Source organism: Camellia sinensis, chromosome 8 (assembly GCF_055761805.1).
Source record: "Camellia sinensis isolate YWXY chromosome 8, ASM5576180v1, whole genome shotgun sequence".
Lineage (NCBI taxonomy): Eukaryota > Viridiplantae > Streptophyta > Magnoliopsida > Ericales > Theaceae > Camellia > Camellia sinensis.
In genome coordinates this window covers 126,938,876-126,954,348 of record NC_138968.1, presented here as the reverse complement: position 1 = coordinate 126,954,348, position 15,473 = coordinate 126,938,876, and the positions used below count along the sequence as shown (strand labels likewise).

At 35.0% G+C, this 15,473-nt stretch overlaps 1 protein-coding gene across 2 annotated transcripts; it reads right to left on the bottom strand.

Annotated features, from left to right (window-relative positions):
• Positions 1-263: 263 nt before the first annotated feature.
• Positions 264-12,528, bottom strand: MEE5 (Ribosomal protein S5/Elongation factor G/III/V family protein). 2 transcript variants are annotated; one of them, XM_028230396.2, is made up of 12 exons: positions 12,237-12,527; positions 11,390-11,615; positions 6,952-7,709; positions 5,863-5,931; positions 4,574-5,767; positions 4,349-4,447; positions 4,105-4,263; positions 3,869-3,954; positions 3,595-3,793; positions 1,781-1,891; positions 1,431-1,637; positions 264-673 (listed from the first exon to the last, which is right to left on the bottom strand). In XM_028230396.2, exons 3-12 carry the CDS (start codon positions 7,693-7,695, stop codon positions 575-577), a joined length of 2,967 nt encoding a protein of 988 aa, XP_028086197.2. In that variant the 5' UTR covers positions 7,696-7,709; positions 11,390-11,615; positions 12,237-12,527; the 3' UTR covers positions 264-574. The 2 variants fall into 2 exon arrangements, with proteins under 2 accessions (XP_028086197.2, XP_028086196.2); XM_028230395.2 differs by lacking the exon at positions 11,390-11,615 and having other exon boundaries at positions 12,237-12,528.
• Positions 12,529-15,473: the final 2,945 nt, after the last annotated feature.

Sequence of the window (15,473 nt, the reverse complement as noted above, 5' to 3'; positions counted from 1 at the left end):
AAAAATTACCTTACTACCCATATCTCATTCTCTCTCACTAAAAGGCCATTTCAAGCAAAATGCTAGAAAAGAATGGAAGATCTGAACTTGTTTGTTGCTATCTGAAAAACAAAAATATTATATATTTGGCTAAGTACCAAAACAAACTAAATTCCCGTGTCATATATGCTGAATTAAATCAAATTTTGCTCAACGTTTGAGAGAAGTGAACAAAAATTTGGGAATTCAAAAAAGATTGATAGGAAAAAATACAAAAGACCAAATTAGTACACATTAATGTGTATTTAAAAGAAGAAAATTGGATACACACCTAACATTTAACATAATACACAAAGTGATTGTCTCGAGACTTGAACCCATAAAACATCAAATAACCATAGCATAATTCAACATCTAGTGGTTCTTAACCCTTTTTGCCCCCCTGTTTTCACTTTCTCAAGTAATAGGAATTAATCGGAAAATTGTCATATTGGAGAAACTAAAAAGAAAGGGACATTCACAGCTTCAATAAGATTACACCAAAGAACACAAAAAAACACACATCCCCTTCCATCGAAGCCTACAGTCTACCCATTTAAATCATTTGCTGATGAAGATCAGCTGCCTGCTGGGCTAGCTCCACCACCATGGCCTCATCGAAAAATTTGTTTATGCTCACATCTTCGCTCATTCCCTGCCAAAGATCAAAATGTAAACAATTCATCAATCTTAAATCTATTTGTTTGCACGTCAAGGGCATTCCCAATGCATTCCACAAGTCTGAGGAGGGTCAAATGTATGTACTTTCGTTTGCACGTTACTCATGAGAGCTGTATGCATATTGCAAAAGACCGAGAAGCACAAGGAAGTTCGGACACCAATAAAGGCATGTCAAACACTTCAACTATCTTAATTAAAAAAATTAAATTCATAATATCTGACACTTCACGGACATTTTGGCGACACTTTTTGAACCCCTTCATAATATCCGAGCACATCCTATGTGATGAATCCCTTAATAATAACAATATTTTGATTTCTTCATAACACAAGTCGCACACTCTAAATATGTTTTACAACATTTATAAGATGAACACATTATGTGCATTATAATGTCTATTGTTTTGCATTCTTTACAATGCAAGCGTGAATGATATCTTGGTATTTAAGTAATGAATTTTTAATATAACTAGTATTATCTATGTGACACAATAAAAAACTGTAAAAATATACAATTTTAACATGTCCCAAGTGTTCCATGTCCTGCATTTTTTTAAAATCAACGTGTTGGCGTGTCACGTGTCTATGCTTTTTAGGCAAAAGACACTTTCACACATTACTAGGAGAGAATCATGTCTCATGCTTCCACATATCTTTTACGTGTTCAAATCATAAGAATTGCAAGTTATGAAAGACTCGGACAGCAGGAGGATGACTGAGAATATTTATACCTTTCTACGTCTTGTCTTCACCATAAACTCACGAGCCAGGTGTTGAATGGGTGCAGGCTCGAGTGGTCTTAAAACTATACTCTTGTCAAGAGGGTCACCGGGTACTATTGCCCAATGATCAAACACAGAGAGGCAGAATGCCTGTCCTTGGGTATGATACCTCAGGTCTGTCTCAAAGCCAAATGATTCGATCACAGGTAAAAATGCCTGGAATTTCCAGAAAGGAAAGGAACACAATATAAATAAAAATGATTATTCAAACATTAAGTGTTTAGCCCATGGGCTTTCAAATTTCCAGAGATTTGAATTAATGGGTAATAATAGTTGTTTGAAAAAGTTAGTGACCAAACCTTGACAATATAAGCTGGGGTTCCAGGTTGAGGAACATCGGCTGTGACATGCCCACGCCTCCGCGACAAAACCGTGTAGATTGCAGAGACACAATCTATAGGTGTTTGTATCTGAAACAACAACACATTGTTTAGTTAATTCACCAACTAGATACTTAAATAAATAAATGAGGTAAATGCAACTGTTCTGAGTTGAGACAGTTTACTGGATCCTTGTGTTCAAAAACACCTTCAAGGGGTAAAAAAAATCACAACTTGTATATAAGAAAAACAAGCTAATTTGAAAATCAGGGGGAAGGAACCAGATTGAAATGAAAGAGTTGTGAACAACAGAAATTATGGAACAGAGAAAATCAGTGTGTCTACCACATTTGGCTGGATTGAAATAAGGATGTTCTGACAAAAATGTAAAAATCCAGACCTTGTTGAGGATATATAGGGGGGATCTCAGAATGAAGATAGTGACTAGTAAAAACATTCCCAATACATTTCAAAATTGGGAAGTATGTCTGAACTGGAATTTGCCAATAGGGATGTCAATTTGAACACAGCCCGATGGGGACCCGACCCCCCAACCCCGAATTGAGCGAGTTTTTCCCGAAAAATACCCGCGACGGGACGGGAATGGTATTCAAAAATCAATCCCTGAACAGTTTCGGGCCGAGGACGGGGATAAGTGTCCCAGCCCTGTACCCGGTCCGGCCCCAGCCCCGTCCCCATTCCCCGGCCCGATTTATCCCCAATGTGAAATTACTATTTTACCCCTATATACATATATATATATACCAAACCCTCATCTCATTTTCACTTCTCTCTCTCACAGCCGCGTCTCTCATCTCTCTCTACCTCACTGACTTCTCTCTCTCTCTCTCTCACAGATCCACCACCACCGCCGTCCAGCTCGCACTGCCGCTTCACCTCCGTCGTCGACTCTCCACCTCCGTCCACCTCGTCACTCTCGCACCTCTCCTCCACCTCTGTCTATCTCGCACTGCCACTCCACCTCCTTCGTCATCCATCGCGCTGACCTTCTCCGTCGTTCGTCGCAGTTCCATTGCCTCCGTTGTCCTCTCTCTCTCTCTCTCTGTGTGACACATTCAGATACACAAATCTGAGATATGTTATTGGTGATGATTTTGTTGATCTCAGATTTGTTGATGATTTTGTTAATTGTTGATGATATTGATGATGAGATCTCAGTCTCAGATTTGTGTTGATGTTACTTCTGTTGTTTTTTTTTTTTGGGCCGGGAAATTTTCGGGGTCGGGGATAGGGATGGGGACGGGGACAGGGACGATGATAGGTTTTCCGTCGGGAATCGGGGCCGGGGACGGGGGAATTTTTACCATCGGGGATCGGGAACGGGGAGTGTGGTCCCCGGCCTGTTGCCATTCCTATTTGCCATCATTTATGTTGTAGAAAATGAAGGGAAGGCATAAATATTCATTCTGTTTATATTGCAATATAGGGAATTATTTTATCAGTTTGTTCTAATGGAGCTTCTTCTTATTCTTTGTAAACTGTAAGGCACAACCTATGCTCTGTAATCACAGATTCATTCTTTTACAAAAATCTATTACTTACCAAATAAAAAATCTACATAGCTTCGATGAAAAATCTAAATATTTATAAAATTGATTTCAACCAAAGTTCTCTGCAACTGATTCCTGATAAAAAGGTACAACACGCTTTTGGAAAGAAGTCAGAAGAACACTAGAGAGACTGAAAGATGAATACACTTTTCAAGCCCTGGCTAACACGCATTTCTTCCCTTGAATTGGTTTAACAAAGTCAATAGTTTTTTATATTTTTACCTCCACATAATACACTGGCTCCATTAGCCGTGGGGTTGCCATAAGGAAGGCCGAATAAGCCACACGTCGAGCTGTTGGAATGATCTGACCACTACCCCGATGCAATGGCTCAGGTGCAATGCGTGCATCAACTATTTTGAACTTGACATTTCTAATAGGTTCATCACAGAGAGGACCTTCTCGTGCACCCCATTGGAATCTGCACAAAATAATCCTTTGTTAACAAGAAGAAAATTTAAACCAATGAAGAGGACAGGGAGAGAGCTTAGTGTACCCTTGAACAATGGAATCCTTCACAGCATTCAGCAATGTCTTGTCAACTTCACTTGAAAGTGTGTCATCTAACAGAATGTTGGGTCCCTACATAAATGACAGTTTTCAGACTATAAAAAGAAAAATTATTTGAGATTCAGACTATAATCAATGACAGATGGTAAGGCTCATGTGAAAAATTTTATTGTCTTTTGAAACCAGCAGTATGTTTTCAGCTATGTAAAGCATATATGTTACCTGCTTATCAGGCCCAAATGCCCAGATACCACGTGCAGCAAGCAAATCCCAGTCATATTTTGTCTGGAAAAAGTCACCAATTTTCTTTCGAGGCCAATCAAGACTTACAACACTATTCTCAATGTCCTCAGCAAGCCCCCTTTCCAATGGTTCTGCAATCTAGAAAATAAATTTACATAGTTATACAGCAAACTAAAAATTAAATGATTCTCAACAAACCCTACATTAAAATAAACTTCCAAACCATTGTAATTTTGTTTCTCTTGTTGGGCGTTTCAGCAAAACATTTCATTGATGAAGACTCCACCACTGTTTCACAGAATGAGACAACAGGATCTGCCACCTAAATTTTTATGCAGCATAAGATGAAAATGTACATCCATTAATAAAGATGACCTTTTTTTTCCACTAACCCATAGCAGAAGATTAAAAGAAACACAATATATAAATGAAGTAAGTTTGTCTATACCTTGACTTCCACTTCTGAATAAAGCTCCCTAAGGTCTTTCATTATAGAATCTAAATACAACTCTCCAGTACCTAGGATAGTGTGCTCCCCTGACTCCTCAACTTTAGTTATTGCTAAAGGATAGCTCTTGCTGATCTTCCTAAGACCTTCCACCATTTTGGGAAGTTCACTTGGATTTAAAGGCTCAGTTGCTGTTTTCACCACAGGAAGAGTATTGAATTGAAGAGGCCGAAATATATACACATCCTCATCATAATCCAGATTACAAAGCGTGGCAGTTTTCATAATAGAAGCATCCACACCTTCAATGAGAACCCAAGAACCGGGAGGAGCCTTGCTTATGGGTATCCTATAACGAGCTTGATAAACCCATAACTTTGTTACTTCTTTTATGGTCATATCCTCCTCATCATCCGGTGAATAGCCTTCTCCCAAAACACGTACAGTCTGCCCTGTCTGGATTTCACCACTATAAACCCTACCAAAAGCATCAAAGACACTACAATCAGATTTAGGGTACAACTTGGTTACATTAACCATGAGTGGGCCAGAAGGATCACATTCATCCATGGCCCTGCAAATAGCTGAATCCCTAGGGCCAGTATAAATATGTTCAACCTTCCTAGATGCAGCATCTTGTGCAGAAGGAATGTGATGAACTAGCATATCAGTAAAGCCTGTTGCAGAGCCAAATGCTGAACTACAAGCCAACCTAAGTAAAGGCCTAACATTTAATTTGTAAGCTGCATTGCTGAGAGTCACACCAAGTTCTGCAAGAGTTGTTTCCACACTCTTCTTATGTTCTCCAATTACTTGGCTATATATTTTGTAGAGTGGTTCTAGCACAAACTGGACAAATGACCTTTCCACTCCACTTGCAGGTTGTTTCTTCTTAAAAACTCTCGTATCAGAATCGAAGTAGAAATCTCCCCAAAGACGGGACGCAAATTTATTTGCATCGAATGGTATGCCATGGAGTTTGACATATAGTTTAGCAAATGATTGCAAAGTGAAAGACCATCCTGCACTAGCACTTGCAAAACAAACATTTCCAACAGCCGGGTCAATAATTTGGACATTTCCAGCAGTTGAAGATGCAGCAGAGATGTGGTTATTGATGACTTCAATTGTATGCCTAAGCTTATGGTAAGCATCCTTTGGGGGCAATTTAAGTTCAGTGATCAGCCTGTCAACCTAAAAAAAACATATATATTAACCCCAGTTTATGGAGGAACAATCAAAAGTATATAAGAATGTAATTTAGAGCAGTAAAAGGATCAAGATATCACTTTATTGATCACAACTACAATAGGAAGGCGCTCTTGAATTGCATGACGTATAGCCCTCTCTGTATTAACCTGTAGAAGAAAAAATATTATAAAAGTTAAGCCAAGAGGCAGAATTATTTTCATATTCAAAATTAACTAATGGGATAATACAAAACAGCAGTTATATCATGTTAAGAAACTGTCTCAAAAGCAACTATAATGCCATTCAATTCAGACATGGTTGCATATAATAAGTTGGTTCCATGTACTGTACTGACCAATGATCGCCCTGTAATGACACATAATTGGACTCAAAGGGTTAAAAGGGTTTAATATGAGGGACTCAATCACCACAGGCTTACATAAGGCTCAAGATTAAGCCGTGTCTTTTGTTCCTCCAGTGGTGGATGAACTGACAAAGGAATGTTCAGAAGGACAGACAGTGTACATGTGGTTTCCAATATTCAATAGAATTTTTAGGGCGAAACAATGAGGGGTTAAAAAAAAAAAAAAATTGAAGCAACTAAGTTAATGTATAATGTTAATAAACTGTGTAATATTTAAACTAATGATGATTTTACACATAACCATGAAATACATTTTATCTGTCCAAATATGAATATATCATATTTCATAATAGCAGACATTGACTACTAGAAGACAGACAACCACATTAAAAAACATAGCTACAAATTAGAATGTAAGATGGACAAGTACAAAACCTCAAGAAAAAACATAGACAGTGGCTCATTAATGATTAAGTTTTGCAAAAAATGCCAAAAATTACACCAGTAAGATGGACATGTACGATGAACAAGTACATAACCTAGAGAAAAATTACACCAGTAAGATAAAGTGAGATGGCATAATAAAACTTACTAGGAGGATAGGGTCACAGGGGGAAAGGGGGATTGAATAAAAGGGAGACAAGGCAGTGAGAAATGACCTAATGGCCTGTGTTTAGCAGTGCACAAACTTTACAAGATAGAACTCGAATGGTTGGGGAAGTTCATGAGTTCAAATGGTTGCACAAACTCTCTGCAATTGTGTCTGTGTGTGAGTGTGCATGAGTTCTTACAAAAATACATAGATGCAATACGGTTTACTCACCATTACTCCTTCAGCAGCATCAACAATCAAAACAGCACCATCAGCAAGCCTGAGAGCGGCAGTCATTTCATCAGAGAAGTTGGCATGACCAGGAGTATCCATAATATTACAGAGGTATGATTTCGAATTGCTATCCTCAAGAACCAGTGACATGGGAACTGCCTTGATGGATATTCTTCTCTCTTGCTCATCTATCCGTGTATCTGTGTATCTCATATGCTTCTCACTGTTTTGATCAAATGTGGAAATGTGGTGGGTCTGCTCAACCAACATATCCATGAAAAGAGTCTTCCCGTGGTGTATGTGTCCTACTAAGGCAACATTCCGAACCAAAGAAGGGTTTGACATAAGCCCCAAAAGAAATTGGGTTGAGACATACGTAGATGAATCCTTAACGCCCAACTCAAACTTAATATTCCTGACTGGTTTAATTATTGGTTGTTCAAGGGGCTGCTCATCTTCATCCATGACTAATGTTTCAACTTCTTCCCCGTAAACCTCTTCTGCAGTCGGATAATACTTCTTGTCCTCAGCAAGAACAATTTGATTATCCATATCAATGTCATCAGTGGTAGTCATCCACCCATTGGATGCACCGCCAGCATCCTCACCATCTGATGCATCTTCCTCATCACCAAGTTTGTCAGGGAGGTCTTCATCATCTTCCTCCCTATCACTCTCCTGATCTGACTCAATATCCGGCCCAATATAGTTCCCAAATTCATCGTATAAGCTTTCATCCATTTTATCTTTGAACTCTGTCACATCAAATAATCAATTTAACAACTTATGTCAGCCACCATAATTAAGCAAGTTACAACTGAATATAGTATCTTTAACAACTCCCACAAATTCCATTGAAATGTATATCCAACATAGCATGTTGTTCTTGTACATGTTAAGGCAACTAACAGGGGACAGTGCCACTAAGAGCTCAGGCTATTCACCTGAATACTGGAAAAATAAATAAATAACACTAGTAATAGTATATGTTTTTGGATGGCATTTGTCACTTTTGTAAAATGTTTTGAACCTACGCACCACTTGTCACCTCTCAAAATTTGTTTTGCACACCTTGGGGCCACTTTGTCACTTTGGAAAAACAACAAATTAGAACACCATGAGCTGCATGGCTTCAGCCCACTTCATCAAAGTTTTGAATAATCTTTTTATGTCTAGCCCACTTCATTTAAAATAAATAAATAAATAAATAAAAATTTGCTTTCTGAGAGCAATATCTGCAACCAAACCTTAAAATTCGAAGTTACCACAATTTTTTGAAAGGCTTATGTGGCAATTTAACATCTTTAAATTTGACATCTCTGAAAATAAACACTTCACCCAATATGCCAAATTTATTTTTTTATTATTGATTTTACTTTAATCTTTTTTTTACTTCAATTTGTTTTTTCAAATATCTAGACAACCCACTTAATGTGGGTCTTACATAATAAACAAAGCAAATAAATAAATAAATTTGACAACCCTCTCCTCATATGTCACATTTGACTTGGGTGGGCAATGTCAAATAGCACCTAGCAAAATGGCATTTTGGTTAGAACGTGTAGACATGTGCGATTCTACATGGACTCTAGGGTAGACAGTTGAATACCCTGAGTTTGAAATATAATTTACTGTACGTATAATATTTGAAGAGGTTGCATTTGTTTTGAACACCCTTAACACTATCTTGAACACCCTCCACGTGTGGTCCAATTTAGTGCTCTTTTATTATTAGGAACCTAGGTTTCTCATATATTGATGCATAATAAAGCTCTTCCAGATTGAAATACTTCTCAGCTAAATAATTTGAAGAGGTTGCATTTGTTTTGAACACCCTTAACACTATCTTGAACACCCTCCACGTGTGGTCCAATTTAGTGCTCTTTTATTATTAGGAACCTAGGTTTCTCATATATTGATGCATAATAAAGCTCTTCCAGATTGAAATACTTCTCAGCTAAAGGTCTTCTTTACTTTGGTTGAATTACACCAATTAATTCCCTTGCAGGCTTGAGTTTTTTTTTTTGTTTTTTCACAGCTTCAAGATTTCCTTTAATAGTGTAATACTAAATACTAAAAGAAAAATTAATCTGAAAATGAAATGTATTGTTGACTAAATTTATTCTAATATATACACCACACATTTCATTTTTAAGTTGCATAATTTTTTCATGGAGTAATACTAGTAGAGACGTTGAAATATTATTCTTAAATTTACCCACTGTGACATGGCAAGGGGTTGAGTGATTAATTGCTAAACAAATCAACAACTAGCATGCAATAGTCCACGTCAATATAAGTAAATTTGGGAGTGTCATGTTTTAGAGGTCTTAAGCATTTTTCTTGTCCTATTTCCTTCCATCATCTATAAATTTTAGAGTGCTTCTATTCTTGCTACTATGTTGCTTCTTTGGCTCTTACCACCATGTCGTTACATTCTTTGAATTACACCTATTTTTAGGATTTGATTAAAAATTAGCCAATTTTATCCATAAATATTCGTTTAATTTTATGGGAAAATCGATTAGTATTCATTGGATTTTAAAACTTATGACCCTTGTTATCAGAATTTTACGATTCGCGATTTGATTCACAATTTTGAATCGATTTGATTCACAATTTTTGTAAAATCGATACAAATATATGGGTGAATCTATTTTGAAAATGAATCTCTAGCAAATCACACGATTCACAATCGATTCACAATTCCAATTCGATTCACTTTTTATAATGCATGCAATTTTTGAAATTATTGTGTCCGATATATTTTCGATTTTTTTTTTTCTCAATCTTTTTAGTGAAAATGACGTAATACAACTTTTAATAGCATTTAATATCAAAATAACCAACACAAATATATATATATATCAATGATTTGTTGTTATTTTAATGATCATAGAGTTTTTAATAGAATCCAATTAGATTCAATCAGACCCAACATATTTTTAACATTTCTTCTCTTTTTTTTTCCCTAAAAAAAATCATAATATATCTTTTAAAGATATTTAAGATTAAAGTTACACTATAAATTATCTATTGCTATTTTATTAAATTGAATATAATTGAATATTACACGTGTGAGGTCAGTTATACCTTTTAAAATATTTAGGCTTTAAAATAAAAGATTTTAAATAATTCTTTTTTATTATTTGCTCACTGTTACTTAGAAAAGTATGTATACTTATTATCCAAATATCAATATCGTTGTTAATTAACTTTGAAAATTGATAGTTTGTCTATTTGGTTATTATCTTTATTAAGAATGGTTGATAAGAAATATCTAAAAAAGAAAAAAGGTAAGATGGTGATCTTACATAGGAACCTTTGTTAACTTCTTACCTAATAAACTACGTAATTATCATTCAAAATAATATTTTCATTGATTTAAATCTAAATATTTCATATTCATAAGATATATTTAACATCTAAATGTGTAAATATATGTTTTTAAGTAATTTTAAAAAAGTGACCAAATCTTTACAATTCATGATTCGATTCGCGATTCGGTATGAAGCCATTTCGATACATGATACGAATCCCGATTTGACAATTATGCTTACGACTTTTAATGACTACCCTAACACAAACTCCTAGAGTCGCCACAGCTTGTAGAGATACCAAATATTGCTCTTTGAGTTGCCACTTAAGACCTAACATTTTGGTTGGAGATACTCTTACTAACTTCTAAACTTCTCTTTTTTCTTTCTTTTTCTTCTAATTTTTAAATGTCTATGAAGTTAGCCCATTGGCTAAGAGACCATGTTTGCGGACCACCCCACTGCCGTAGCACACATCAAGATATTGTCCGCTTTGTACCACAAGGGAACGCACAATTTTGTTCTTCCTTCACTAGAAAAGGCCTCTTGGAGATTTGTAGGTATGGCACACTTTATAAGGTGGGTAAAGAGTTCCTAGTAGACCGATGTGGGACAGATTCGGACCCCCATACCATGCATATCACTAAGGTTTGATTTTGTCACCTGTGTGTCCCTTCTATTTGTTTGAGGCCTATCTTATGTTTGTTGGGTTTGATATAACTATCTTTCATAGTTGAATGTTCAAATTTACTGCAACTCCCATAATACTTCTCCATTCAAAAAAAAAAAAAAATACTATCCATACAAAAATTCCTAGAGCCACCACAGGGCACTAAGCAAGCAAATCATTATGGCAAACGAGTGTTTAAGAGATATATCCATTACTTGGAGAGCAAAGGCGGTTGAAATAACCAAAACAAGTACCAAATCAAACAAACAAAACAACCAATTCATATTTATAACAAATTCAATCAGATGGGAAGAAAGTTTCGTAGATAGGGGAAGTTGGGATATGGGTTCGGTCGGGGAAAAAGGGGGCTTCATCCTAGGGTTTTGTAGATTGAGGTTCAGCGAGTTCCATAGAGAGAGAGAGAGAGAGAGAGAGAGTTTTATAATACCTTTGACGATGAAGGAGGAAGTTGTAGGACTTCGATGGTACTAGGGGTGGGCGCGGATCGGTTTTAGACCGTTCGGTTTGGACCCGCCCGCATGTCTGCGGTTTAGGAAAAATTGAAATTGAACCCGCAACCACCCGCAATGTGGGTTGCGGTTTATGTGGATAGGATTCGCGGATATGCGGGCAATTTGCGGATTGAACTATTTAGTCTTCAATCTTCATCATTTCTTTGACAAAGATAGTGTATAAGAATAAAGTAATGAAAAGGTAAACAATATCTATATATTGCATCTCAATATAGTAAGAAAATGAGTATATGAAAATTATATTCTAAATATACAATCTAAGGTCAAGATGATAAATTTCGGGTTTCGTTGTCCTCCCCTTATCTTCTATCCCCACCCAACTCCCCCATCATTATAGCAGTGTCACCAACCACCAACACTAAAACTATTTTTTTGTTTTTTTTGGTGCAACTATAACTATACCTATTATTGTTGACCATTGAATGCATTATAGAGGGAGTGAAAGCAATCTTCCAAATTAGGTTCTGTATGTGCCATCTCTCTCAGGCATTATCTCAAATACTTGAGATGCATATCAAGTCAAATAACCAACAACCCATCTCTCAGGCATTATCTCAAACACCTGATGCATATAAATAACCACATCCAGGCCTCCATTGTCACGCCCACCCCACCCCCACATCAGTCCTCCAAACCTCACCCCTTTTCCACCTCAATCCTCAATCCTACAACCCTAAACCCACGACCAAAAAAAAATGAAAAGTGAAGGATTGTAGAGAGAAAGAAAACGAAACAGTGAAACCATAGAGAGTGAGAACACACCTCTGTCGCCGCACTTCCGCCGCTATGTTAGGCAGATTAAAGAGGCGAACTGACCGAAGGTGTTGCAGCCTTACAGGTGTTGTGAAGGTCGTCGTGCCGGCCGATCACCGACCGGTGGCCATAGAAAGAGAGAGATATAGATGAAACAACGAGAGAATAGTTAGCGAGAGAGTAGTTAGTGAGAGCTGCTGCTGAGGGAGGAGAGAAGAGGATTAGGGCTTGGGCAACCCAAAAAAAAAAATAGGGAAATTTGGCCACAAACCCTCTTACATTTCTTTTCAATATATATATATATATATATATATTTTCAAAATTCCTTTATATATATATTTTTTCAAAATTCCTTTATTATTAAAAAATCAGATAAATTACACTTTGCCTTTCTAAAGTTTCATTTATTTTCTATTTTTACTTTTCAAGTTTGGTTTTATTCACTCTAAGAGCATCTTCAACGGTTCAGTATTTTTTTCACCAAATTTGAATAAAAAATGGGTCATTTTTTCAATTTGATATCAGTTGCTCCAACGGTGCATCAAAAAAAAAATCAAGTTGGTCGACCGGCCGGCCGACCGGTAAGACAATTTTTTTTAAAAAAAAAAAAAAAACCTTTTTGAACTATTTGGACCTACCTAACCGTTTGTTCAATTTTTTTTAAACCGTTTGAACTAATAATTTGAACCAGTTCGCAGGCCAATTTTTGAACCATTTGCATGAGCTGGTCGACCGGTTGGTCAACCGGGTGGTCGACCAGGTGGTCAACTACCATGTAAAATTTTCACAATTTTCTGCTGTAACGGCTATGCACAGTGATTTGGTGAAAAAAGCGAGCCGTCCTCAGTTTGGTGAAATGTTTGATATTTTTTCAATTTGATACCAATTTGCTGAAACCATTTGAGCACCAAAAAGTGACTTTTTCACCAAAATTCAAATCTGATGTCAAGTTTGATAAAGCGTTGAAGATGGTTTAACCTTTCATATTTATAATTATTTCTACTTTGGCCCTCCATATTTGGAATTCTTCATACTTTGACCCTTTAAATTTAAATTTTCCGTGTTGACCCTTTATATTTGTAATCCTTCCTACTTTACTTCTAAACTAATTTCCATTCAAAAGATTAACAGAATATGTCACATCACCAACACTTCAGCACTGTATGTAATGTAAAAAATAAAAAATAAAAAAATTGAAATTTTTTTTTAGTCTTTAATAAAAAAAATTCAAATTTATTCATAAACATCATTACATTTTAGATGCATTTAGATTAGATGTAGCTAAAAAAATAAAAACAAATTTAACTAAAAAAAAAAAGTTCACTAAAGACGAAAGTAAACTTTTCATTTCAGAATTGATAATATAACGTGTTTGAATCAGTATGTTTTTATTTTTTTTTTCTTTAGTAAGTTTTTTTTAATATTTAAATTTCTTTTTATTTTTCTAGTAAACCCTTTCTCACCTTCATTTTCTTGTTAAAATGACTCAAAAAAAAAAAAAACTTTCAAAACCCTCTCATAATTAAAAAGTTTTGTTTAAATGACAAAATTTTTTATTTAAATATTTTATCTGACTATATACTCTCAACTAAATCTTTAATTCAAGAAATGTAACGAATGTTGTGAAGCGTAAAGCAACGATGATGATGAAGGATTTGAGTTTGGTGCGAAGATCAAAGTCGGTAAAGGATACCACAACGTGTTCGTTGTCTTCTTCATTTTCAAGATCATCTTACTTGAGCAAAACTCCTGTTTCGAGAGCCAAATCGAAGAGGTTTGTGAGATTCTACGTTGTTACAGTCATCGTTAACAAAGATTCTTATCCCTACGGACACAAATATATCTACGGAGACAATTCGAGTCTTATGTCGATACCTATTCTTCGAAAAATCTCTAAGACTACAACAATGAAGAACAAAAATGCATATCAATTGAGAGATTTTCATGAATGATTATATGAGTTGTGTGAGCTTTGATCTGTTTGAGCTGGAGAACATCGGTATGATTGGAGTTGGAGTGTACAAAGAGTAAACAAAAATGCATATCAATTGGCGTTTTTTTTTTAAATTTTTTTATTTGTTCGTAGATCTAAAACTAAAATTTGACTCTGATTCTTTCATTTAGTATGCATTTTATTTTTTGTAATAGTAAAATTTTACTCTAGTTAAAAACATGTTGATTTACTTAACGATATAAAATTTTACTTTGAATCATAATAAATTTTGCTTTGATTTAGAGTAAAATTTTACTTTGAATCAGAGTAAATTCAAAGTAAAATTTTACTCTGAAATATATTGTGAGGATGGCTTTACAAGAGGGCCGATAAATATATACATACATATATGTATATATATAAGGGTAGTATAGTAAAAAAAAATAAGTTTTAAAATATTAGAGAGTTTTGAAAGGATCTATATAATTCTTGTCATTTTGAAAGACAAATTAAATAGTGAGGGGTCTATCACCAAATCCCCTAAAATAATATGCAAGATTGACGGTCCAGATCCTGACTCCATGTTGAAAAGAAAAGAAAAAAAAGTGCAGGCAGGTGTATGCAAGCAGGGGCGGAGGGAAAGAGGGCTCAGGGGGGTCACGTGCCCCCCTGAGTTTTGGATTTTTTTATTTTTTTTACAAACATAAAAAAAATATTTTATATAAAAATAAATTATAAAAATATTATTTAGAGTGAAATGTCAATGATATTTTTAAAATAATAAGAACAACAATTATTGTTTTGATTGAAAATAAAGAGACTACAACATTATTATCTACGAAAATTTCAATATAATGGTGATCTCTATCATTATTGATATGCAAACATAATTAATTTCAATGAAAATATAGAATTTATTGAATTGTTAAGTTACATTTAATATGCAGGGTTCACCCTTCATGTGTTTCTTTATTATTGATTGCTAATATCACATGTCAATGATTGCGTGGTATGACTATTATATTGAATTTTTACACATATTTTGTATAAAAAAAATTACTTTATCATTATATAATTTATTTTAAAGCTTTATATCTATGACTTTTTTTAATGTTGTCCATGATATACTAATTACAAATAACATATTCACTTTGTTTGGTTTGAGTTTTCTAAAAACACTTTTTAAAAAAGTCTACGCTTTTGTTTTTCGTATTTTTTTGTTTTTATTGAATTTTTTTAATATTTTAAGCAATTTTTTTAATTTTTAGACACACCTAATATAAATATGCTTAAAAAGTATAATTTTTGCGAAA

Coding starts and splice junctions, on each gene's coding strand:
- MEE5 (XM_028230395.2), bottom strand. CDS start 7,695: ATGGATGAAAGCTTATACGATGAATTTGGGAACTATATTGGGCCGGAT. Junction 5,932..6,951: donor ATGCTGCTGAAGGAGTAATG/GTGAGTAAACCG, acceptor TTTCTTCTACAG/GTTAATACAGAGAGGGCTAT. Junction 674..1,430: donor TGAAGACAAGACGTAGAAAG/GTATAAATATTC, acceptor GATCTTTGGCAG/GGAATGAGCGAAGATGTGAG.